Source organism: Triticum urartu, chromosome 4, assembly GCF_003073215.2.
Source record: "Triticum urartu cultivar G1812 chromosome 4, Tu2.1, whole genome shotgun sequence".
Taxonomy (NCBI): Eukaryota; Viridiplantae; Streptophyta; class Magnoliopsida; order Poales; family Poaceae; genus Triticum; species Triticum urartu.
This window is the reverse complement of record NC_053025.1, coordinates 606,269,100-606,294,652: the sequence shown is the minus strand read 5'-3', so window position 1 is coordinate 606,294,652 and position 25,553 is coordinate 606,269,100. Positions and strand designations below refer to the sequence as shown.

At 44.6% G+C, this 25,553-nt stretch overlaps 1 protein-coding gene across 1 annotated transcript; it reads left to right on the top strand.

The window, feature by feature from the left end:
* Positions 1 to 21,753: 21,753 nt before the first annotated feature.
* LOC125554378 (DEAD-box ATP-dependent RNA helicase 38-like) lies at positions 21,754 to 25,273 on the top strand. Its single transcript, XM_048717948.1, has 7 exons — positions 21,754 to 21,986; positions 22,077 to 22,370; positions 22,465 to 22,692; positions 23,067 to 23,132; positions 23,982 to 24,383; positions 24,453 to 24,564; positions 25,122 to 25,273. Exons 1-7 carry the CDS (start codon positions 21,804 to 21,806, stop codon positions 25,271 to 25,273), a joined length of 1,437 nt encoding a protein of 478 aa, XP_048573905.1. The 5' UTR covers positions 21,754 to 21,803.
* The last annotated feature ends 280 nt before the right edge of the window (positions 25,274 to 25,553 follow it).

Here is a 25,553-nt window from a genome sequence, read left to right as displayed (position 1 = left end):
TGCTTGCTTGTCACGATGGCTCAAGATAATACTAAATTGTGTGACTTCACCAATACCAACAACAATGATTTTATTAGCACTCCGATTGCTCCTCTTACCGATGCTGAATCTTGTGAAATTAATGCTGCTTTGCTAAATCTTGTCATGAAAGATCCATTTTCCGGCCTTCCTAGTGAAGATGCCGCTACCCATCGAAATAGCTTCGTTGATTTGTGTTACATGCAAAAGAAGAAAGATGTGGATAATGATATTATTAAATTGAAGCTATTTCCTTTTTCGCTTAGAGATCGTGCTAAAGCTTGGTTTTCGTCTTTGCCTAAAAATAATATTGATTCATGGAATAAGTGCAAAGATGCTTTTATCTCTAAGTATTTTCCTCCCGCTAAGATCATCTCTGTTAGAAACGATATTATGAATTTTAAGCAACTTGATCATGAACATGTTGCACAAGCTTGGGAGAGAATGAAATTAATGATACATAATTGCCCTACTCATGGTTTAAATTTGTGGATGATTGTTCAGAAATTTTATGCCGGATTGAATTTTGCTTCTAGAATCTTTTAGATTCGGTCGCGGGAGGCACTTTTATGGAAATACTTTAGGAGAAGCTGCTAAACTCCTAGATAATATTATGGTTAATTATTCTCAATGGCATACTGAAAGATCTACTAATAAAAAGGTGCATGCGATAGAAGAAATTAATGTTTTGAGTGGAAAGATGGATGAACTTATGAAATTATTTGCTAATAAGAGTGTTTCTTCTGATCCTAATGATATGCCCTTGTCTACTTTGATTGAGAATAATAATGAATCTATGGATGTGAATTTTGTTGGTAGGAACAATTTTGGTAACAACGCGTATAGAGGAAATTTTAATCCTATGCCCTGTCCTAGTAATCCCTCTAATAGTTATGGTAATTCCTACAACAATTCTTATGGAAATTATAATAAGATGCCCTCTGATTTTGAACCTAATATTAAATAATTTATTACTTTGCAAAAGAATTTTAATGCTATGATTGAAGAAAAATTGCGTAAGATTGATGATTAGGCTAGGAACGTTGATAGAATTTCTCTTGATGTTGATTCTTTGAAACTTAGATCTATTTCACCTAAGCATGATATCAATGAGTCTCTCAAAGCCATGATAATTTCCATTGATGAGTGCAAAGAAAGAACCGCTAGGATGCGTGCTAAGAAAGATGCCTTTATAAGAGCGCGTTCTTCTAGTTCCTATGAAAATAAAGATGAAGGTCTAAAAGTTATTGATGTGTCCCCTATTAAATCTTTGTTTTGCAATATGAATCTTGATAATGATGGGACTGAATATGATCCACCTTTACCTAGAAGGCGTTCCAAGAATTCAGAATTTGTTGATCTTGATGCTAAATTTGATAAAAGTGGGATTGAAGAAATTAAAACTTTAGATGTTGCTAAACCCACTATTATGGATTTCAAGGAATTTAACTATGAAAATTGCTCTTTGATTGATTGTATTTCCTTGTTGCAATTCGTGCTAAATTCTCCTCACGCGTATAGTCAAAATAAAGCGTTTACTAAATATTAACGTGCCTTGCACGTGCGCATTTCTAGTATCATAAAAATACCAAATATATTTATCTTATTATTTCTATCATATCTCACTTTCGTAAGTGACCGTGAAGGTATTGACAACCCCTTTATCGCGTTGGTTGCGAGGTTCTTGTTTGTTTGTGCAGGTACTAGGCGACTTGTGTGTTACCTCCTACTGGATTGATACCTTGGTTCTCAAAAACTGAGGGAAATACTTACGCTACTGTGCTGCATCACCCTTTTCTCTTCAAGGGAAAACCAACGCATGCTCAAGATGTAGCAGCGAGTGCGAATCTAACCAACATGATGAAAGTGACTAGATGAAATTCCTGTGTGCCCTGAAGAACACTTCACTTACTATAAGAGATCATTTTGGCCCGTCCTTTGCTACAAAGAGGATTGGGCTACCTTGCTGCACTTTATTTACCGTTACCGTTACTTGCTCGTTACAAATTATCTTACTATCAAACTACTTATTACCGACAATTTCAGTGCTTGCAGAAATTACCTTGCTGAAAACCGCTTGTCATTTTCCTTCTGCTCCTTGTTGGGTTCGAAACTCGTACTTATCGAAAGGACTACGATTGATCCCCTGTACTTGTGGGTCATCACCAGATGATGGTGGATGCCGTCACACCGAGAGGGCCCTAAGAATATCTCTCCATCGTCGGAGGAGAAAATCCCACTATCGAGCTATTCTGTCACTTGTCAAACATTCCGGTGAGCCTGAAAGTTGTCGTTATGATCACCTTGTTACATATGACGTTTGAGCAACCTCAAAGTCCACCTTATGGTACGAACTGACCGATACACTCTCATGGTCTGAGGAACTAAAACACATGCTACCATTGCATGTTATAACAAATGATTTCAGACAATAAAATCACAAAGTATAACAGACAAGTTTGGGTCAATCTAATATGATCATTCTTCTAATGTCATAACTTCAATGTTGTTTTAGGACTATCATTACACTTAATGATATCCTAAGATCCGGAAAACATGATCATCAACAACACTTGAGCCAGTCTTAAAGGCGAGAACGGAGCCTATTGTTTACCATTTATCATTTCACATGTGCATATGAGTTTTCCACTGAATCGCATATTCCAGGATCATAGAAGTTATAGCATGAATATAAACTCTTAATTATGAATAATGAAAATATAATAATACAATATTATTGACTCTAGGGCATATTTCCAACAACAATGAACACTCAAGTCATGTGAATAGTAACGGTGAAAGTTGCATGCCAATATATCCCAGAACGACTATGGAAATGCCATAATAGGTAGGTATGGTGGTTGTTTTGAGGAAGGATATATAAGGCTTATGTGTGAAAAGCAAGTCATTTCACGGGATATGGATGCACCAGCGAAGTTTGCACCAAGTCTCGATGTATGAACGGGAAATGCACGACACCGAAGAGGCTAGCAAAATATGGATAGGTGGAAGTTCTTATAGTTCAAAAGCTCACATTAGTTATAAAGAACTCATATACTTATTGTGAATGTTTGTTAGCCCTCGATGCAAAGTACTACTCGCATGCCCCTAGGGGGAGGTTGGGAGGAGTTAACCATCGCGCACCCCCGATCTGAACAACACAAAGGATTTCAATCAATGATAAATTATGGTCCAACTTCATCACAAAACTAACTAGAGGCTATACGTGCATACTTCAGGAATAAAAAACTTCAACATCAATATTTTTGCTAAACCATGATAATAAACTATTTTTAGAGCCTTCCATCATTAATTGAACATGTTCGGAAACATTTTGCACCTATATATTATTTGCCGTTATTACCAGTAAACCCCGAAACCCTTCGGTGACCCCAAAATGCTTTCGGTACCTCTCGAAAGTATTTCGAATATTAATGAAACTATTTAATATATATTTTCTCATAACTCTTGCTCCACTAACACTCAGCAGATCATGATTACCTTAAGTTTATTACCCTATAGGTTCGGTAAACATAGACATGAACAAAACCCCTTTTGTTACGTATTTTGTTCTTCTTTCTCGTTGACATGTTCCAACATTCTAGTGACATAGTCTCATGTGTCTGGCCAGATGAATATGGATGTCGTCACACCAAGAGGGCCGTAAGAATATCTCCCCATCATCGGAGGAGCAAATCCCACTCTTGAGTTATCTAGTCCCTTGTCAAACTTTCCGATGAACATGTAAGTTGCCGTTATAATCACGGTGTTACAAATGACGTTTGAGCAACCACAAAGTTCATTGTACGGTAAGAAATGACTATGATACTCCCATGGTCTCAGGAACTAAATCATACGTTAACTCTCCGTGTTATAACAATGGACTTCTGATGATTGTATCTCAAAGTATAAGAAACAAGTTTAGGTTGATTCAATATGATTGTTCTTCTAACGTCATATTCTCCAAGTTGTTTTAGGACTATCGTTACACCTAACGATATCCTAAGATCCGGAAAATATGATCACCAACAACACTTCAGCTTGTCTTAGAGGAGAGACTAGGAATCATATTTTACTATTTATCATTCCACTTGTACATATGAGTTTTCCACCGAATGGCATATTCTAAGGATCATATATAGTTATAGTATATAATATAAACTCTTAATTATAAATATGGAAATATAATAATACAATATTGTTGCTTCTAGGGCATATTTCCAACACAATGGCACCACGAGTATCCATGAGTGATACATGCATATATTCAATCCAACATAAAGAAACCTCAAAGAGCAATACTCAATTCACCAAGAAAATAAGAGAGGGAGGTGAACATCATGTGATCCAACTATATTAATAAGGCTCATGGTACATGAAGATCGTGTCAAATCAAGAGCACGCGAGAAAGAAAGCGATTAGACACACAACTACTGGTACAAACCCTTAGCCCCAAGGATGAACCACTCACGCATCACCATGGAGGTAGCAAGGATGATGAAGATGGCCTCCGTGATGATTTCCCCTCCGGCAGGGTGCCGGAAAAGGCCACCAGATGAGATCGCTTCGGAATAGAGGTTTGTGGCTGCTGAGTAAAAGTTTTAGGTTTCTTTTCAGGTGTTTTAGAATATATATGATTTTACAGCATTGGAATCATGTCAAAGGAGTGCTAGAGTGGCTCACAAGCTTGCATGACGCGTCCTAGGGGGAAGAGGCACCCCTTGAGCTTGTGGCCCCCAGGCACCTTACGGCTGCATCCCGAAGCTTCATGGGTCTCTCCTTTTACATAAAAAAAACATCGTAAATTTTTATCGTGTTTGGACTTCGTATGGTATGGTTTTTTTTACGAAAGAAAAACATACAAAAAAACAAGAATTGCACCGGGCACTAGATTAATATGTTAGTCCATAAAAATAATATAAAAGTGCATCAAAACCATGTTGATCTTGTATAAATATAGCATGAATACCTCAAAAACTATAGATATGTTGGAGAAGTATCAAAGCACAATGGCAGTACGAACTGATGAACAACGGCATGAACTTGCAAAGCACGAAGGCAGTACAAATTAAGAAGTTGAGCGTACCTGCGTGGTATAAATCATATCTCGTGAGTCCAGAGCACGAGAAGAGTAGAGAAAGAACAACATGGAACGGTAAGGGAACTGCGAAGGAACGTAAGAAGAAGAAGGTGAACAGTAGAGCGAAGGCGTCGAGCAAGGTATGTAATAGAACAGGGTATGTGGCGTATAAACAGATAAAACAATGTATATCAGGTCCCGACGAAAATATCTATACAGAATAAACACATAAACTGTCTCGTATTCACAGTGATAACAAAATCCATAAGTTGTGAACCAACCAAGGTGTGAACTTGTGTTCAGATCAGGGCATAGATCGATGGCCGGAGGCGTTCCTGCAGGTGCGTGCCTCCCACACCTGCGTGCCCCTACGCATTTGCGCTAAAGGAAGCATCGTTGAAGCTTTGGGGAGTTATATGAGGAATGCAAACTAGAGAATGACAATATTTCATTCATACTATTGAATGTTGAGAATGATCTCAAGGAGAGTAGAAGAACAACTGTCACAGGCGATGGTAATCATTGTTGTGGAGTACTGCAATTTTGTGACTTAACTTTTTGACGGCACGATGATAGCGCCTGCTGCAGGTTGACGTAATGCTTGCTCTCTATCTTTTTCTTGTCTGTATGATTTGTGAATCCATGATTGGTCTCTATCTTTTTTCTCTTCTGTTTGAGAATCCATGCTGTCTATCAGTTAACTTTAGTTGAAATAATTTCGCAAAAAAATAAACTTCAGTTGAAATAAGGCCGAAACGTTAATGTATATACAAAATCTGGGCCGAAAAAATTGAAGTAGCGCAGAAGGTTCATGTCGGCGGCCCAACCAAGGTTACGTGATCGCCACTAATTCTTTTCTCCATTGCAGGAATAAACCCTGAGCGTGCCGCCGCCGTTTCACGGTCTCTCGCCGCAACAACCAATGGAGGCTTCATGCCCAGTCCTTTTTGACCGTATGCATCTTTCTGATGTAGAGGCCTGGGAATTACCCCTTTTCCAAAAAAAAAATGCCCAGTCCTCCCCGACGACGTCATCGAGGACATCTTCACACGGCTGGCGGCCAGCTTAGTCCTCGGTTGCCGCGGCCTCTCACGGGGCTGGGCGGCCGCGCTCTCCTCCAACGACTTCGTTGACCGCCACCGCCGCGCTGCCAACCGGCACGGTGGCCCCAGGTTCTTTCTTTTTCAGAGCTCGTGGAAGGCCAACACAACGACAACCACGGCGCACGCGTGGTCGCCTGCCTGGCCCGTCGACGGTGTCGTGCCGCTACCGCGGATCGCCATGCCGCTTTGCTACCCCACCATCATCACGCAGCACTGCGGCGGGCTCGTCCTCGTAGACGACGGTCACGTCGAGGGGTCGCGCTGCGTGTACAACCCCTCCACCGGCCACATCGCGCGGCTCCCGCCGTGCCACTGGCGGGCGGGCCGTACTCTTCCGGCACAGGGGCGCTACGAGAGCTTTGGCCTCGGCTACGACGCGCGCAGCGGTAAGCACAAGGTGGTGCGCATATACTACCGTGGAGTCAAGGCCCGGGTCCTCGTACAGGTCTATGTTCTGGACGACGAGGGGTTCTGGCGTGCACCAGCGGCGACCGGCCAGCCCGAGGCGACAAAGCCGCAGGGCTGGTTGAGCGAGTACGAGCCGAGCGTGTTCGCGCAGGGCCACGTGCACTGGATGGCGCAGAAGCAGAAGCCGAACATGGACTCGCACTGGAGGGTGACCCGCCGAGGGCTCATCATCACCTTCTCCCTCGCCGACGAGGCGTTCGGGGTCGTCCCGCTGCCTCCCCGCGTGGACTACCTCGGAGAGTACCGACTGACGGAGCTCGAGGGGCGCCTGTGCCTCTTCAACCCCATAGTCGGCAGCATCCACCGCGGTCACCGGCCATACGACTTGTGGTTGCTGCGTGACCACGAGGCCGGTGCATGGGAGTTGCGCTGCCGCATAGACCCAAACACGGCGTCGCTGGAGGTCGCTCGATACAAACTCTCTCACAAAGCCAGTCCGGTCGCCTTCATGGACGACGGCCGCCGCATACTATTTATGAAAAAGAGCATCAAGTGGTGGGCAGCCGGCCCCATCGCCTACACGCCATCAACCGGCAACGCGGAGCGCCTGCCCTACGGCCGCCACACGTGTTCAGCCACGCTGTACGAGGAAAACGTTGTGTCCCCCGGCAGGCCGTATGAGGACATCCTCTTCTCGCCGGCGGCGACACATGCCCTTTGCGTGGCTCTAGCGTGCTGTCCGCCGCCCCCACGCGACCTCATGCATCTCAAGTTTGTATGCCGGAGCTGGCGCGCCGTGATCGAGAGCACGCGTTTCGTCAAGCTGTTGAAGGCAAGGGCGGAGACAGGGGCCGAGCAAGTTCTGGCCGAGCTGCTAAACCCCCCAAGGAGCCGCACCCCATATGGGGTAAAATCTGGCATGTGACTAACTGATGACCTTAGCTAATCCAGATGTCCACATTAAAACCTTCCAGATGTTTTTTAGGGTAAAATCTTCTAGCCTGATTGATAAGTAACAACTTGAGATGTTCTATTTTCAAACAGTATAATTTTTGCGTTATATAGTTTATATTAGGGTGATAAAATTAACAACCTAGATATACACGCAGGACTTGTAAACTGAAACGGAGGGAGTGTAGCATTTTTCGATTGTCATAGATGTGCGGTGAAAATCAACGTTGATTACATGATGATGCTCTGCGAGTTGCGTTGTAGCATGTCGTGACGTCGGCCGGCTCATATCGTAATAAAGTTTTTGTCTCTTCTCCGATGATTATATTCTTCTTCCCACTCATGGGAAAATCCTGACTCAATGCCGTGTGAGCTACCATTATCGTGCACTCAAGCTAAGAGGCTTAGTATAACGGAGCAACCGGCGCGCACAACGACGGACATCCACGTTGATCAAGACTGGTCTGATCCTCGTTTGCTTAATCTGCTTGATTGTCTTCTTGGCAGTGTGGTGACTTGTAAAAAGTTTGACTATTTTCTTGCATGAGAGGCTTGGTCGCAAAGCTAAGGCGATGAGGTAGGCGAAGTGAGCGCCCTTGTTGCCGCCGGCCAGATCCTGTGACGCCCTCGATTCAATCGTACACTAATCATACACGCAAATGTGTACGACCAAGATCAAGGACTCACGGGAAGATATCACAACATAATTCTAGACACAAATTAAAATAATACAAGCTTTATATTACAAGCCAGGGGCCTCGAGGGCTCGCATACACAAGCTCGAATACACAATAATCAGCGGAAGCAACAATATCTGAGTACAGACATAAGTTAGACAAGTTTGCCTTAAAAAGGCTAGCACAAAAGTAGCAACGATCGAAAAGGCAAGGCCTCCTGCCTGGGAGCCTCCTAACTACTCCAAGTCGTCAGCGGCCGTCACGTAGTAGTAGGCACCCTCCGGATAGCAGTAGTCTTCAGTGGTGTCGTCTGGCTCCTGGGATCCGTCATCTGGTCGCAACAATCGGGTATGGGGGTAAAAGAAGTAGCAAAGCAACCGTGAGTACTCATCCAAAGTACTCGCAAAACTTACATCAGATCTAAACTAAGTATGCATCTGTATCAAAGGAATGGGTTGTATCTGTGGACTAAACTGCAGAATGCCAGAAGGGAAGGGGAAACCCTAGCCTATCGAAGACTAGCATCTTCTGGAAACCACCATCTTGCAGCAACAGGAGGGAGTAGAGTAACATAAAGTAAAGTAGTAGAAGTGTTATCAACCTCGGCCAGAGATACTTTCTCGACTCCCTGCGAGAAAGCAATCCCAGAGCCATACTATCCAGTTATCATCACAATCCAATTCTCATCACAACCAATTTTTCATCACAAGTATCCAGTTTTAGTTGTATCGATCGGGATACAACTCCAAGTGTCCGTTACCGTAGGACAGGCTATCGATAGATGTTTTCTTCCCTGCAGGGGTGCACCAACTTACCCACCACGCTCGATTAACTCCGGCCGGACACACTTTCCTGGGTCATGCCCGGCCTCGGCCAAACAATACGCCGCAACCCGACCTAGGCTTAATAGAGAGGCCAGCACGCTGGACTAAACCTATGCCCCCAGGGGTCATGGGCCATCTCCCCGGGAACTCCTGCACGTTGTGTACGCGGCCGGTGAGCAGACCTAGCTACCTCCTTCAACAAGGTAGGTGCTTTCCAGTCCAACCCGGCGCGCGCCGCTCAGTCGCTGACGTCTATTAAGCTTCGGCTTATGTATACGACGCAGAACGCCCATACTATGCCCACGTGATGGTTAGTGCTATCAGGCCAGAGGCCCCTCGGATCAAATATCCAAATCGTAGTGGATTATGAACGCGCGGTAACGAGCAGAGACTCACGGTCGATGTGACCCCGTCGCCCCGTCTCGAGTACTTGCGGCAAGGGCTAAGAATGCCCGGCCACGCCTCGTAAGTATCTTGCGGGCACCTCCCAGGTCAACCCGTCTCCACATCACTCGCAATTAAGCTCGCGCGGGTACCCCTCAGGGTCGACCCGTCTTTCCAAGTAACAGGGGTAAAGTCCAAGTATCCGTGTGTCCAAACATCAAGGGGAAAACCCGAGGAATCACCCCCGATGAATTCCACTCGATGTAATCATCAAGGTGAACGTAAGAGGATCCACCCTCGAGGTTCACACTTGAGGGGTTGCACGACAGAGCCGTATCGAAAGTCGTTAAGGAGGAAATCACCCTCGATGACCACGACCGAATAGCTACACTACAGGTTAACAACAGAAGTGCTGAAGAGGCCTCACCCTCGGCACTCGATAGTAACCCAGTAGTGTCGAGCAACTAAGAGGAAAGTGATGTGCGGTGTCGGGGCCTGGTCTTCGATGATGAAGCAGGGGCAACAGGGACAAGGTGGGGGTCACTGATGTATCACTAACCAACCTATACTAAGCAGTTTAGGATAAGCAGATAAGGTATGAAAGCAGGTAACAACAACAGGCTATGCATCAGAGTAGGATCATACAGAAAGCAGTAGCAGTTATAATGCAAGCATGAGAGGGAAAGAAATGGGCGATATCAGAATGCTCAAGGAGGGTTTGCTTTCCTGGTTGCTCTGGCAAGGAGGGGGGTCTTCGTCGACGTAGTCGATCACAAGGGCAGCATCGGTCTTGGAGTCTACCGGAGAGAAGAGGGGAAGAAACAGTAAATATAAAGCAAATATAGCACCACAAAGCATAACATGGCAATAAGATGTGCCGGGTGTGACCTAACGCAGTAAGAGGTGATACCGGCGAAGGGGGGACACATCCGGGAAAGTATCCCCGGTGTTTCGCGTTTTCGGACAGTTGAACCAGAGGGGGAAAGTTGCGTGGCTATGCTAGGGACGTGTGGCAGACGAACGGGTTGCGTATTCAGATTCATCTCGTCATTCTGAGCAACTTTCATGTACAAAGTTTTTCCATCCGAGCTACGGTTTATTTTATTTAATTTTTAAAAGATTTAAATCATTTTTAGGATTTATTTAATTTATTTAATTCAACAATATTCAGAATAGTGCCAGCTGACGTCATCATGACGTCAGCATGACGTCATCGTTTAATCGTGACCGTTGACCGGGTCAAACTGACATGTGGGTCCCACTAGTCATAGACTGTACATTTAATTAACCGCTAACAGTTGATTAGCGGGTTAATTAAGTTTAATTAACCTAGATTAACTAAGTTAATTAATTAAGTTAATTAATTAAGTTAATTATTTATTTATTTGTTTTTTTAACCTTTTTTTGTTTTGGGGCTGGGCCCGTTCGGTCAGTGGCCCAAGGCCATTGTGGCCGTGTGGGCGCCAGCGTTGCGGGGCCGAACCCGATAGGGAGGCGAGGCGAGGCCACCGGGGTGGGGTGGTGCTTGGCCGGCGTGGGCGACGAGCGCCAGCCCGCCTGGCAGTGCGCTACGGGGCAGCGGCGAATGGGGGGCGCTGCCTGGAGCGGGGCGAGGTCGACGCTGGCGGTGGGGCGCCGGGGAGTAGGCGGGAGAGGGGCCGCGCTAGGCGAGGCAGGCCGGAGCGAAGGGCAGCGCGTGGGGGCCTGCGGGCGGCGACGGGAGCGGCAGTGCGGGGAGCAGGGGGGCGCGTGCTACCTGGAGTGCGAGCTCCGGCACGCAGCCGCGGCGATGCGGGCAGGGGAGCTCGGGGGTGCGGCGACGCGGGGCAGGACGCGCCCAGGGCGGCGAGGCGCACGTCGCGGGTGGCGCGGCGCGCAAGTGCGGCGCGACGGCGGCTACAGGATGCAGCGGGCGAGCACGGTGACGGCGGCGCGTGCGCATAGAGGAGGAGAGGGAGGAAGAGGGAGGCAGTGGCTCACATAGGTGCGGGAGGGGCATGGCAACGGGCTCGGGGAGGTGGCGGCAGGGTCGCTGGCGATGGGCGGCGGCAGAGGGCGGCGCCGTTCAGGGAAGCAGCCGGCGTCGGGGAGGTGGGCCGACGCGGTGGTGGTGGTGGCCGAGGCGGACGGGGACGACCGGCGATGGAGAGGCAGGGGCGGGGAGTCCGGCGGGGGGGAGTTGGGGAAGCAGCGAGCGACGGCGTCGGGGGCGGCTCCGGGACGGCGTGGCGGCGGACGAGGGCGAGGTGGAGGTGTCGAGCACGGTCCCGATTGGATCGGGGGAGAGGGGGAGTGGGGGCGCGAGTGGGGGTGTGGGTGGTGGCTAGGGCTGCGGGAGTGAGGGGATAAGGAGAGGAGTGGGGTTTGGGCCAGCCTGTTGTTGGGCTGGCCGGCTGTGTGGCTAGTTGGACCACCTGGCCCAGGGAAGAGGGGGTTCTCCCTTTTCTGTTTCTTTTGTTTTATTTTTCCTGTTAAACAGTTTTTTTATTTTATTTACTCTTTTTTGTTTATTTTACTTTCTGTTATAATAGTTTCTTTTAAAATATGAAGTTAGCACCTAAATTAGCATCAACAAATTAGGCCACTGCCAAACCTAGTTTGGACACAAAATAAATTAGTTTAATATTTTTATATTTTCAAAAGCAATTAAGTTATTATTTTAGCCACTGTTTTAATTAGTTTAGGGCATTTAAACACTTTGTAAAAGATTGGTTCGACCACCAAAACTAGTTAGGGACTAATGCCACATGATGAACATTTTAGTTTTAATGTTTGAAAACTTTTATTGTTTTCTTGATTTTGAATTTGAATTCGAACCGGTTTCGAACTAACGTGGGTTTATCAACAGTAACCGAGGTGACGTGGCATCATTAGCAGGGAATTACTGTAGTCTAATTATCCGGGCATCACAATTCTCCTCCACTACAAGAAATCTCGTCCCGAGATTTAAGAGGGGAAGTGCGGGGAAGGGATTAGGTTACGAATTTCTAACGGGTCTTGTTGGTCTTGGTTACTCTTCTCGAGGAGGTCGATCCATTAATTTGATCTTCTCCAGGTCATCATGATGAAGTTGGCATCCTTTCTTCGGGAAAATCCATCGTACTTACGAATAGGTAAGGGGCAGGTCGATAATGATAGGATGCTATAAGGGGTAATCATCTGGGGTTATCCCATGAATGAACACATGACTATCTCTCGAGTTGAACAAATGAAACACATCGAGAGCTAAGCAAGATGGTACAATAAGAAGTTTCAAGCGGATAGACAATCGTTTGATGCCTGTAACAGGCCGTGAAAGCGGTTCAAAGCAATAGAAATATTATTCTATCTGATGCCAAAATTGATGATCTCTCGGAAGGTGTCTCGTGAATTACATACGAGTCCACGTGCGAGGAACAACCTTGGGAACAGGGGTACAAGAGAGTCAGGCTACGATCCTGTGGAACTGTGGGTTATGGGCCCACCATGTGGGTTAAAAGTAGGAGGAGCGGTGACATCTTGCATAGTCATGATAGCAAGGCATGTCAGAGGGTAGCCTGTCGATTATGTCGGCAACAACGTCAGTACCAAGGGCGAGGGACGAAGAGAACCATATTCCTGCTCATTGAACGAGGCAGACCAATAGGCAAAGTTCTTGTCCATCGGTGTTACCGAAATGTCATCAACAATGGTAACAGGGTCTTGCTGACAGAGTTGTACACCGAGGTGTTTACATAAGCAGGAGAATAATACTACTTAGATTATATAGACCTCAAGAAAGGTTAAACCAAACAATGGAAAGGAAAATATGATTATCAGATTAAACAGAACAATGGAAAGGAAAATTTGTTTAAACACATATTTCAAGGGTATATCCTTCCCAAGGACAAGCAGAGCATGATATCCATGTCAGGATATAATGTAGAAAACTCTTTAGGTAGGGGAGAGAATTTTCATGACATTACCCATACAGCGGTATTTCGTTAATTGAGCAGGAAACATTTAGCACCGGGCTTCAAATGTTCCTGTTGAAAATCGGAGCACCATAGACATGCTTCGAGATAGCATTGACATGGTCAACAGGTGAAGATCAGACTTTGGAAACAAACAGGATCCATCAGGAACAACTTATAGAATAAGTCTTAAAATTTCCTCATGGAAGAATGGATAATATTGCTAAAAGGAAGAACTATAACCATAGGGCCTCAGGCCGGGTGTGCTAAGCATGACATCCTGGATACAAAAGATGGTAATACTCCAAGGTAAAGAAGAACAAATGTTGGGTAGCAAGGAACTCAAGGTATAACACAGAACACGAATAAGTTTGTGTTGGAGGGAAGTCAATAAAGTGGTCGATGATAACACAGATCATCGATGGCAAGGATGGTATTTCTCATAATGAACTCAATTGACATCCTGGAAGAGACGGTTTAGAGAACGAAAAGACATATGCCGATGATGATCATGACACAATTGTTGAGAGATTTCATGAAGATGTAATTGGTCGGCAATGACATCAAGCCAAAGGAATGATGAAGCGAAAGGTTATTGAAACCAAGGGTATGACACAAACTCGAAACCAACTCGTTGTTTAAGGCAAAGTCGTATGATGAGGAAGATCGACGTAAGCTTAGCTCATCGTCGAAAGTTGTGCTCCGGGAGTAAGGACCAGGTAGCACAGTTAAAATCATCACAGTAATGATATAGCCAAATAGGGTAGGAAGGATGTGATCGGGTACAAACTCGTAAGCAAAGAGATTTATAATAGTTGTTGAACCATAGTGTGGACTCGGTTCAATTATCGGTTTTTGAGTGTTTAATAACTGAGAGCCCGTGAAAAATTGGAATCAGTGAGAATGTAGTACTTGATATTATCGAGGTACCATGGTGTAATACTCGACGGAAGATCAAAGTAAAGGTTGGACTGGTGTATTGATCCACAGAAGACAAGTGCTTAAACTTGCCCATGAAATGGGGTCAAAGAAGAACATATGGTCGAAACCACGATTGCAAAAGGCCGGATCCTAGATATAAGAACTTATACTAAGGGAAAAAATTAATTTAAGAGAAACTTTAATGATAAGATCTACATCGTGTCCATGGGCATGAACAAAAAGTTCAAGGTCGACTCCCACTTCTTCAATGCATAACCTTTCATTCACCTCTCGTATTTTGAAAATGACATTAGTTGTTGAAAGTTTTACCTGGTGCAATACCAGATAAGTATGACCTGTGAAATCTTCCGGGTTTCCACAGATTAGGGAAGGCATTAGTTCAAACCATCGGGTATCTTAGGAACATATATCACAAACTTCAGGAGTAAATAACACAAGCTCGAAAGTAGAGCATGATTGACAAGGCAGAGGATACAATTTACCAAAGGTATTATATAACGGTGGAAAGGCTCACAAGGTTATTGAATACGATGTCGGATGAAATCCAATAATGGATCTGACGATCCACAACAGAGCTATTGTGAGTATCGGTACAAATTTTATGATCAACTAACTAACTCAAAGCTCAATGTAAGGAAATTTTATGATTTCCAAATCAAGGGATCAGAAGCAATTGTTCTGATCGAAAATGAATAAGTTCAATAGACTTTAAAGCACAAACGATCAAGGCATTGATTGGTCAAGAACTAGCTCATATCCAAACGACGTTTGAGCCGGCAGGATGAATCCTAGGATTCGACTGAGGAATGCGGGCATCCTCAACATATTGAATCAACGGACTTAAAATGATAAAGACAAGGGAGGCCAATAAGATTAAGAAACTTATGGGATTAACCATAATTCAAGCAAGCGAGAATTTCAAGAGCAATAGGCTGCTCGGGATTTTCGGAAGATCAAATGATATTTTGAAGTCTTTGGCGAAACACATGAACAACTCGGAATGAGCGGATACTCGATAAGTGCGAGAATTATCCGTAGGGGTATTCAGGTGACAGAGAACAGCAAGGCAGTAAGCTCAAAGGACTCTCGGAACAACAGAGAGCATTTCGAGGTATCTCGTAATAACAAGATCAGCTGGGAAGCATCGTATGAAAGGCGAGTATACGTGGTTATCCACAGGGGTTTATCGATGGAAGGGAATTGCAAAAGCGACGCCATAAAGTCTCAAGAGAACATCGGAGAGTATCTTCGGATTCTTCTGGTGCAGCAGACGACCATCTGTAATAAGGGGCTCTCCGGGAGAAAGTATTATCGAGAACCTAGAGTCAGAGTTAGTAAAATCGTTTAACCCGAATAGAAGAGATGTCAGAGTCCCAGAGTATAGGTTGAGGAATAAAAGATCCTACTACCACCCAATGGCGACGTGTGCCCGTAAGACACACAGCCATGTTACTAAAAAGTTTTGCAACGTCTAGACTCGACTTCGGCCAAGGAGTGTGGAAGGGGGATTCCTACATGCAGTCGGCTCTGATACCAACTTGTGACGCCCTCGATTCAATCGTACACTAATCATACACGCAAATGTGTACGACCAAGATCAAGGACTCATGAGAAGATATCACAACACAACTCTAGACACAAATTAAAATAATACAAGCTTTATATTACCGTGACAACCCGTGAATCAGAGATTTTGAGAACAAGACACGACTAGCATATTGCATGCATGACGGGGAGTTACTAAATTACAATAGACCAACAACATTGTCATGTAGTATGGTTAAAAAATCAAATTTATTTGGGATGGTTTCTGCGTGACACACATTTGTGTGGTTCTAGAGTCTGATATTAGATCTAGGCTTATCATACAACGTCCTGAGAAATTTGTCTGAGATTTTCCATAGGGGGTTAGTGTGTTAGGTTTGGACGGCGTGGCGGCGACACTATCCAGGCTAATCATGCGCTTGAAGAACGAATGGGCGAGAATCATCACAAGGAGACAAGGGAAAAGACAAAAAACGGTTCGAGGGTCCACCCTAGGACGCGTGCGTGGGAGTGACGGGCCCAAAACTCATCCGGTTGCTTGACACGATCATTTACCTACTTAAATTAATGGTGAAACTTTAACACAAGATACGAGGGAATCGGGTAACCCGGAGGAAGCGAGTAAAAAATAAAGAGCCAAGCAATTCATCATCATAATAGAAGAGATGCAGTTTGAAATCATAGCTACTAGTAATTGTTCAAACTATCATTGGACCATGAACATAGGGTATAACAGTGTTAATCCTTGATTTTCTCATGCATGGCTTGTGAGCAACTGTCGGGGAAAAAAATTCTCTCTACGAATGAATCTGTGGGTGGATGGTTAGCTGGACAGTGGTATCATCTGCCTAATAGGGGTTCAAGTCCTATACTTGACATTGATGCTCTGATTTTTCTATATTTTTTAAGACATTTCGGCCATGTTCGTTAGTGAGAGGAGATATTCAACGCGTTAGTGGTCGACTCCTTCTCGTCTACGGCGCTGAACATATTCAACGCGTTTAACACAAACACAAACCCTCGAACGGCGAATCCGTTGCTTTTGACTCGAGGTCGCTATCGGCACCGAACACGCTATCGATTCTTCTTGGTCTCTTTCCGATGGCCGACGGCGCCGCCAACCCGGAGATGGAGAACAAGTCCCCGGCCGACGTAGAGGCTCCTAAGGCCACCAAGACGGCAGTGGACGCATACCAGAAGAAGATGGGGGCGCTCTCGCTATCGGCGCCGGAGGACGACGTCGGCGTCCTGCCACTCGACCTGCTCCACGACATCCTACTGCGCCTCCCTGCCAAGTCGGTCTGCCGCTTCCGCGCCGTTTGCACCGCATGGCACTCCCTGCTCTGCCACCTGGATTTCATCGCGGCTGCTCAACCTGGCCCGCGCATCGCAGTTGGCCTGTGCCATGACGGCCCTGGCGATGCCGTCGTCAGCGTCCTGGACATGGATTCTGGCCACGTCCTCAAGCAGGTAAGCATTGACGTCGTCACAAGCCGCCACAGCACGCCGCCGCCGCACGAGACGCCCGACGTGAGTCCCGAACGAGCAGTCTGTGTCGTGGGCAACGACGGGCGGCTCCACCTGATCGACCCTGCCACCGGCGCAGTCAAACTCTTGCCTGACCCGCCGGCATCAAACCACATGTCTACTTTGTGCACGCTTGGGTGCGCCGCCTTGACGGGAGAGTACAAGGTGCTCGCCATCGCGAACGCAGCTAAGCATACGTGGCAGCAGATATGCAAGATCCTCACCCTCAACGATAATGGCGGGGAGCAGCGCTGGAGGGAGACGGGGAGCCCAGGGTACAGTTTGCTAGCGCCACTACCGCCCTGGACTTACAGCAGGGAGGTCGCTGTGGTCGAGGGGGTGGCCTACTTCCTGGTCAAGCCCGACGACACACCCGACGTGCAGCATGCCTGGATCATGGCGTTTGACCTTGGAGACGAGGTGTGGCAGCCGGATGCGCTCCAAGGCCCGGAGTGCAAGCACAATGTCGCCTTAGCCACACTTGAAGGCAAACTCGTCGTGTGCCATGACAACCGCCAAACCTCCATGGAGCTATGGTTTCTCGTGGACGACCCTGACCAGGCACACTGGTGTATGCGGCACAGGATTGTCATGCCCTCTCTTAAGCTCTCGTCACCGGTGCCGACTTCTGGCATGTATTTCGGGAAGCCATTAGCGGTGCTAGACGACGGAACGATTGTCATGTGGATGCGGGTGACCCCAACAGGCTGCAGCATCCCGCTGGACACGGTGCTGCGGTATTACGACCCAAGAACCAGGGCTTTCACAGACGGAATGCAGGTAGCAAAGTGCAGCCATGTTACTTTGCACACGTGGAGCATATTGTATTCAGGAAGAGGAGGGATCAGGCGACCTGCATTAGAGAGCTAGTAGTGTACTTAATCATTAGACAAACATCACTGATCTAGGGCACCATCCTTTGTGACTGTATTATTCAAGATCTAATACGTGCATCCAGCAATAAGAAACTTGTGTAATTTGAACGGTGTCTGGGTTAGCGTCCGCACGGCAAGAGACACGGTGGTTTTTTTTCTAGTATGTTTTCTTTGTGGGTTGTTGTTTTCTATGATCTTTTCATGTAATATAAGTGTGTGAATTCCTAATTCTCTATTTTTGGAAGATATTGTTCTTTATTTAGCAGATGAAGACAAAACCACTTGAAATTGATAACTAATTTGGTTCCAATTTTCAGTTCCAGGGAATACAATTGGGTGCATAAAATTTGCCACTCTTGCATCTTCACTACATGCACTCTTTTTAAGATTGATTCATTAATGATGCCAATATTCCTACTGGAAATTTACCAAATTTTAGTCTCGTAAAATTTTCTTGTGAGTGGCAGTTACCTTAAGATCTTCTACTGATTTAGGATTAGTTTTTGTTATCTTTTTTTTTAAAATGAAGTTGAAACCCCCGGTCTCTGCATCCAACGATGCACATAGCCATTTTTATTATACTAGCAAAAATGCCCGCTCATTGCAACGGGAGAATAAAAATGCTTACGTCCGTAGCACAATAATACACAAAGAAAATGAAGTACATGGTTAGTTCTCTTCAGACATGAAGGTTGTATAGAAAAAGTAACAAAAGAGTGAGAAGAAAAACACAACAAATTAAATATGATGTGGAGACTTAATCATTTAGATCAGTCACTTTGTTCATGCATCTCTTCCTCGTACTGCTCTTCTGCTGAAGAAGGGATACAAATAACGCATTATTTCTTTAGCATCATTTTTTCAGTTCCAATTTGGCGACCTTGATCCGGTTTGGGGGCTTCTAGACAATGGTGGATCATGTTTTGAATTGTCAATTTCTAAACATCTAGAAAGAGGCACTTTTGTTTAGCCTCGAAAACGTGGTGGCTGACCGGACACCAAACCATTGATGGTTGACGAGGAAACCAAGGCCAACCATGGATGATCATGAGCCCACGAACATGGTCTCCTCCATCTGCAATCAAAGAACACGAACTTAAGTAGGTCTGCTTACCTTGCTCTGTTCATGTAAATCAGATCCAGAAGAAAGACATGTAATTTAAAGAATGTCGACAGTGAAAAAAGGCTAGATTAAGAGATCAAATTGATGGCTAAATGGTGCTCCATCAAATTCAGAAAAAGATCGTCCATGTTGTTGATTGAAGAAGCATCATTTAACATAAAGTATGCCACAGTGAGTTACGAACAAACAACCGGGCTCACCATATGAGGTCCCAGTATAAGCTTGAATGTTAGGAGGTGTTGCTTACGCTGAATAAATACCTGTTTTTCATGGTTGCAAATCCGTATTACTTCTAACATATTGTAACCACAAATATAACAATGGGTACTTCGATCTCCATCATGTAAAGTAATGGCTTAAGATACATGATCCAGTTCTCGCCACAACCATCTAATTGGTAAACTCTGCAGACTCCGTCGCTGCCCAATGTCGGCCTGGCCAGTGTGTCGCTGTGGATGCAGTCTACAACGGGTCCATCTCGGTGCCGTGCAGACGCTAGACTCCCGGTTGCAACCCCGTCTGTCCCACATACCCGGCTGATACATTGATGGATATTCTGAATCCTGATTACTAACTGACCTGAAATAGAACTGCAATACAATAGCTAGCTTGATGTCCTGGTATGTTGAAAACCATCAGGATGCAATTCAGAAAGCATCTTCCTTGGCTATTATCACTGTATGGCACTTACCTGATTTTTGAGGTATGGATGCACAGAAATAAAACTACTCAGTTCATTCATTGTTATGATCGTGTCATTTGAATTATAGAATCCCACTGCACCGTACTTGTATTTTCCTTCCCTTGCATAAGATTTGTTAAATGTGTGACATGTAACAGAAGCATATCAAACTAAGATTTTGCTACCAATGTGTATTTGCTATACCCAAAAGAGCTATGTAACTTAGCTTTGTTTGAGAATTAAGCAACTTTATCCTAGACAAAGCTACACATAGTAGACATACGCTAACCCATCATATCTACCTGGTTCTACATGATCAATAATTATTATGGGAAGTCTGTTGAAGATTCACTAATATAACTTGATTGATAATCCTCTTTGCCTGTATTAGATTATAGAGAGAAAGGGAAGACCATATGTGTTAGAAGCCAAAACAATTTGCACACCACAAATCGCCAGTGGGAAAAATTGCGGATGTCTGCTCACCAAAAAATAAAGACCACAATCTGTCTTGTGCATAAAGAAAGACATCTTATGATGTGAATAAGGTAAGTTCTCTATATACGAAGAAAATAAAGTCGTGAGCTTTTCGATGTTATCCTTGCATGAACAGTAGCATAGAAACATCAAATTGGCTTGTCGCATCAGATGGTAGAATAACAGGTACCAACTTTAATCACAAATTACACTAACTTTTCATCGACATTCGTTGATCTACAATCCAACATCGATAGTTCTGGTGAAGTGAAGGACAGATAAATATCATATATAATATTTCAACATACAAAAATAATATCATATTTAGAAATGATTAACATACAAAATAATAACATATTTAGAATCTTCACATTTTTCTGAGCAATTTTCATATATAATATATTAAATTTGAAGTTACCCTCTAAAAGATATGAATATTTTATAAAAAATACTTGAACCTGACCGAAAAAAGTAGCTGCACAGCCCATTTGTTAAGCTACTTAGGCGATACAACTCTATCTTACACCTATAGAAATTAAGAAAAAAAAGACACAAAAAGTTGAGATGTTGGGATTCAAACCCAGGACTACCTGCTGGAAAACTCTGGATCTAACTAGTGGGATTGCCTGTGCAGATGTGATATATGGGCGACCCATAAGCAGGCCCGAAGCAGACACCAAATGGACGCGCGGCGCTTCCATCTCGTGTCCGTATGGACAGAAATCACGCACAAATTTGGGCCTGAAATATGTGTCCACATGGACACGAGTCAAACGCGATTTGGGTTTGCGTCGGCCTGTTGGGCCAGCGTTTCCGTCCGCTCCGATCACGCGTGGACCAAATACGTCGGCGTGTTGGAGTTTCCCTAACACAGTGTTAATCCTCGATGTTCCCATGCATGACTTGTGAGCAATTGTCAGAAAAAAAAATATCTCTCGTACTAGGACGTGAATCAACACTTGCTTGATAAACTTTCCTAAGTGAGTGCAGATCTAGACGAAGACGGTGTCGGATATATCTTGGTTGGATTCCAATCCGAAAGTGAAAAGGCTATAGCTTGTTTGGACGACTCCTTGTCGTACACGTGCACGCCGCCAAACATATTCAAAACGTTTCACACAAACTCTCGGCATATATATATATACACACTATTACATTGGCAACGAACACCATCAAACAAAGATCGCTGAGTTTTCGCTCGAGGTCGCAATCGCAAGCGGAAACAACGCTATCGATTTTTCTTGGTCTATTTACAATGGCCGAGTTGGAGAAGAAGTCCCCGGCCGACGTCGACGATCCTAAGGCCATCGAGACGGCGGTGAACGAGAACCAGAAGAAGTTGGAGGCGCTCTCGCTATTGGCGCCGGAGGACGGCGGCGTCGGCGGCGGCGGACCGCCTCTGCTGGATGACTACGACGACGACTCCCAAATCCAAGCCGTAGGCGCTTCTGCTCTGCAATTCTGCATTGCCCTAGCTATCCATGCCAGTCTCGATGTCGGTTGCCTGATTTGGTGATTTGCTCCCCAGGTGGCGTCCGGCGGCACGGTGTACGAATCCGCGACGACCTTCGAGGACCTGAAGCTCACGCCGGAGCTGCTCAAGGGTCTGCACGACGAGATGGGGTTCAGCCGCCCCAGCAAGATCCAGGCCGTCACGCTTCCCATGATCCTCACGCCGCCCTATCAGAACCTCGTCGCGCAGGCGCACAACGGCTCCGGCAAGACCACCTGCTTCGTGCTCGGCATGCTCAGCCGCGTCGACCCCAGCCGCAGGATTCCCCAGGCCATCTGCATCTGCCCTACCAGGGAGCTTGCGCAGCAGGTCCCTCTCTCATGTCTCATCTAGTTACTGAATACTCGTCTGACTGCTATTTCTCACCTTTAATTTGATGAATCTGATCCGTTGGTCTGTGCAGAATAAATCCGTGCTCATGAGGATGAGCAAGTTTACCGGCATTGCCTGTGCCTCTGCCATCTCGCCGGCTCTCAAGGATTACATGCCCATCTCCAAGATGGCACCGGTCACTGATCAGGTGGTGATTGGCACTTCTGGGACTCTCATTAAGTGGATTACCAATAAGAAGCTTGCCACAAGGGACATCAAGATTCTTGTGTTCGACGAGGCAGACCATATGCTTGCTGAGGTACGTATACAGTTCGAGACGTTTATTAATGTACCCAAATGTTATTTGGACCTCCTGTCTAGTACAGTACAAGTCCGTGAACCTGTGAAGTTTCTACTTCTAGTTTCCTAGTGAGCATTAAGGGGTGTCATCGTGGTGCAGTTGTGTGATGTTAGATGTTAGCTCCTGGTTCATGTGTTGTCTGAGTGGACGAAAAGAATAAGCAAAAAACAGTATCCGTTTTCCAACGGCATAGATTACTGTGCAGTTTCCAAGAGTAGAAATATACATATAGGTGGAACCAAAATTCCATATCATATCTGCTCATGTAAAGTATCTTCTATCTATTAGATCTAATGAGTATGCTTTCTTGTGCTGGTGAATGCTTCTTGCAGGAGAACTTTATGAGTGATTCTAAAAGGATCATGAGGGATATACAGAGCAGTGCCGGTGACTGCCAGGTAACTCTTTTTAGTCAATCGACTGCTTTTGACTTTGACAGTAGATCACATACAACAGCTTGCACATTGGAATAGTTCAAAATCGAGTGACAGTTGTTATGGCAATCATGTGTTCCAAAGAACTATTTGAATCTTTATATTTGGGGGTTCTTAAAGGAAACAACCTGTTTATGTACTACTTTGTATGTGCTCATGTGCTGCTTGTTGAACTTCTACCAGTTGCTAATGATAGGTAGAGGGATTATCGTGTAAATAGGTCATTTGGTGATGCAAAGGGTTGTATTCAATTTTACCAGTTTTTTCAACTGTGATATTCATTTTTTTTCTTTATGTTTGGAGCAACACATATTATTCTTAGTTTTTGGAACAATGCATATTCATCCATGGGCATCATTGTTGTTGCTAGTTTAATTAGGACTTACAAAAAGAAATCATGTACTATGGCATTATCTATGTAACCGGCTAATTGCATATTGGGAACTCCTATCCTATATATACTTAGTAGTTGAGCCACGCTAGTTCTCAAGGGTTATCATCTAGTCATATAGTAATCTTAACAGCCGTCCACTGGGTGTTATTGCCCTCAACTTTACATTCATCCATATATGGTGTTGATTTGCTTCGGTGTTCCACTAGCCTAGTCCACGTGGCGGATAATCCTTTGTGATGCTTGTAACTGTTGGCGTAATTCCATGGATGTGCTATTCAAACTAGCCTTTTATTATATGGTGCCTTCTGTGAAAACATTATGAATATTCTTAGTGCTCATCAAAATTCTTGGTTCGATGTGTTTGTTTCTCTTTTTATATGGTGCCTTCTTTTTTACTTATTTGAATTCTTTTATGCCAGCTGCTTCTGTTTTCTGCAACCTTCAACGAGAAAGTGAAGGATTTTATTACAAAGGTCATTAAGGAGGGAAACCAGATATTTGTGAAGAAGGAAGATCTTACTTTGGACAAAGTAAAGCAATATAAAGTCCGAGTCCCCGATGAGATAGCCAAAATAGAGGTCATAAGGGACAAGATCTTTGAGTTTGGTCAAAAGGTTGGACAGGTTATCATATTTGTGAGAACAAAGATAAGTACTATGCATCTTCATAATGCTTTGACAAAAGAGGACTATGTGTGTTCCTCAATTCAAGGATCCCTCGACCACTCAGAGAGGGAAAAGGTAATACAGGAATTCAAAGATGGGTACACCAAGGTTCTTATATCAACTGATCTTCTTGCCCGGGGTTTTGACCAATCACAGGTACTATGTGTGTCATACCGATTTTACTCACATGTTGAACTTCTAATTCTAACATTATCCCATTGAAAGGTCAATCTGGTCATCAACTACGACATGCCAATCAAATATAATTCTAGAGATGAGCCTGATTATGAGGTGTACCTGCACAGAATTGGCAGAGCTGGGCGCTTTGGCCGAAAAGGTAAATTTATTTATGTATGGCATACTTTCCAAAACAAATAGAGGGAGATGATTACTGTATTCTATTCTAGAATTACATCAAGTGTAAATTGTAAAGAATATCACATGCAGCCGTTATAAGCATAATGATTGTCCACATCGTGACAAATGCAAATGGCTTGGAGATAAAGGCAGACTGAACCTGAGTAATAAGAAAACATGCTACCTTTAGTAAACCTAATGATGTTCTAGCCTGAGATTGAACTTCTCACCAAAATTAGATTGGTAATGTTGTGAATAAGATTTGGCAAAATTTCTGAGCTTCTTTATGAGGATATGATAGAACTTATGTGACCATTGCTTGTCGATTATGGATGTTATAAGTTTGTTTGGATTGTAAACTGATTTTCTAGGATTGTTCACACAATTTACTTGAATACTTATAGGTTTTGTACACTAAAAACATAGAATATGTCTACTCACGAGTATTATTCATGCCATATTATCAGCTACCATGTTGTCCAATTACAATGCTTATTTTGTGGGCTATATTCCTAATTGAATCGATGCTCGTGACAGGAGCTGTGTTCAACCTGCTATGCGGTGAAACTGATGACATTTTGATGACAAAGATCGAGAACTACTTCCAACACAAAGTACAGGAGGTCCCCAGCTGGGAGAGCGAGGAGAATTTTGAGACTGTTCTTAAGGATGCTGGTTTACTTGAGTAAAGATTGTCAGAAACGGGAGGCAGCAGATGTGCACTTGTCTTCCAACAGTTCAACTTATATGATTATGTTGCCGCCAACACACACGTGGTGCTTTTGTACCAAACTGGATGGGTCATTGTTTGGATTAAGTTGTAACTAGTAGTAGGCCCACACTTTGTGTCATATACCTTGATATCGTGAACTAAGAATAGCTTAGATGTTTAGGTACCTTGTGATGGAACCAAACCATCGGATTCAAGTCCTAGACCAGTACTGGTGCTTGCAGGCCAATCCCATCATT

Excerpts from the sequence above, each read along its gene's own strand:
- LOC125554378 (XM_048717948.1), top strand. The coding sequence starts at position 21,804 with ATGGCCGAGTTGGAGAAGAAGTCCCCGGCCGACGTCGACGATCCTAAG. Across the intron at positions 21,987-22,076 it reads ACGACTCCCAAATCCAAGCC|GTGGCGTCCGGCGGCACGGT; the intron begins GTAGGCGCTTCT and ends TTTGCTCCCCAG. Across the intron at positions 24,565-25,121 it reads TGGGCGCTTTGGCCGAAAAG|GAGCTGTGTTCAACCTGCTA; the intron begins GTAAATTTATTT and ends TGCTCGTGACAG.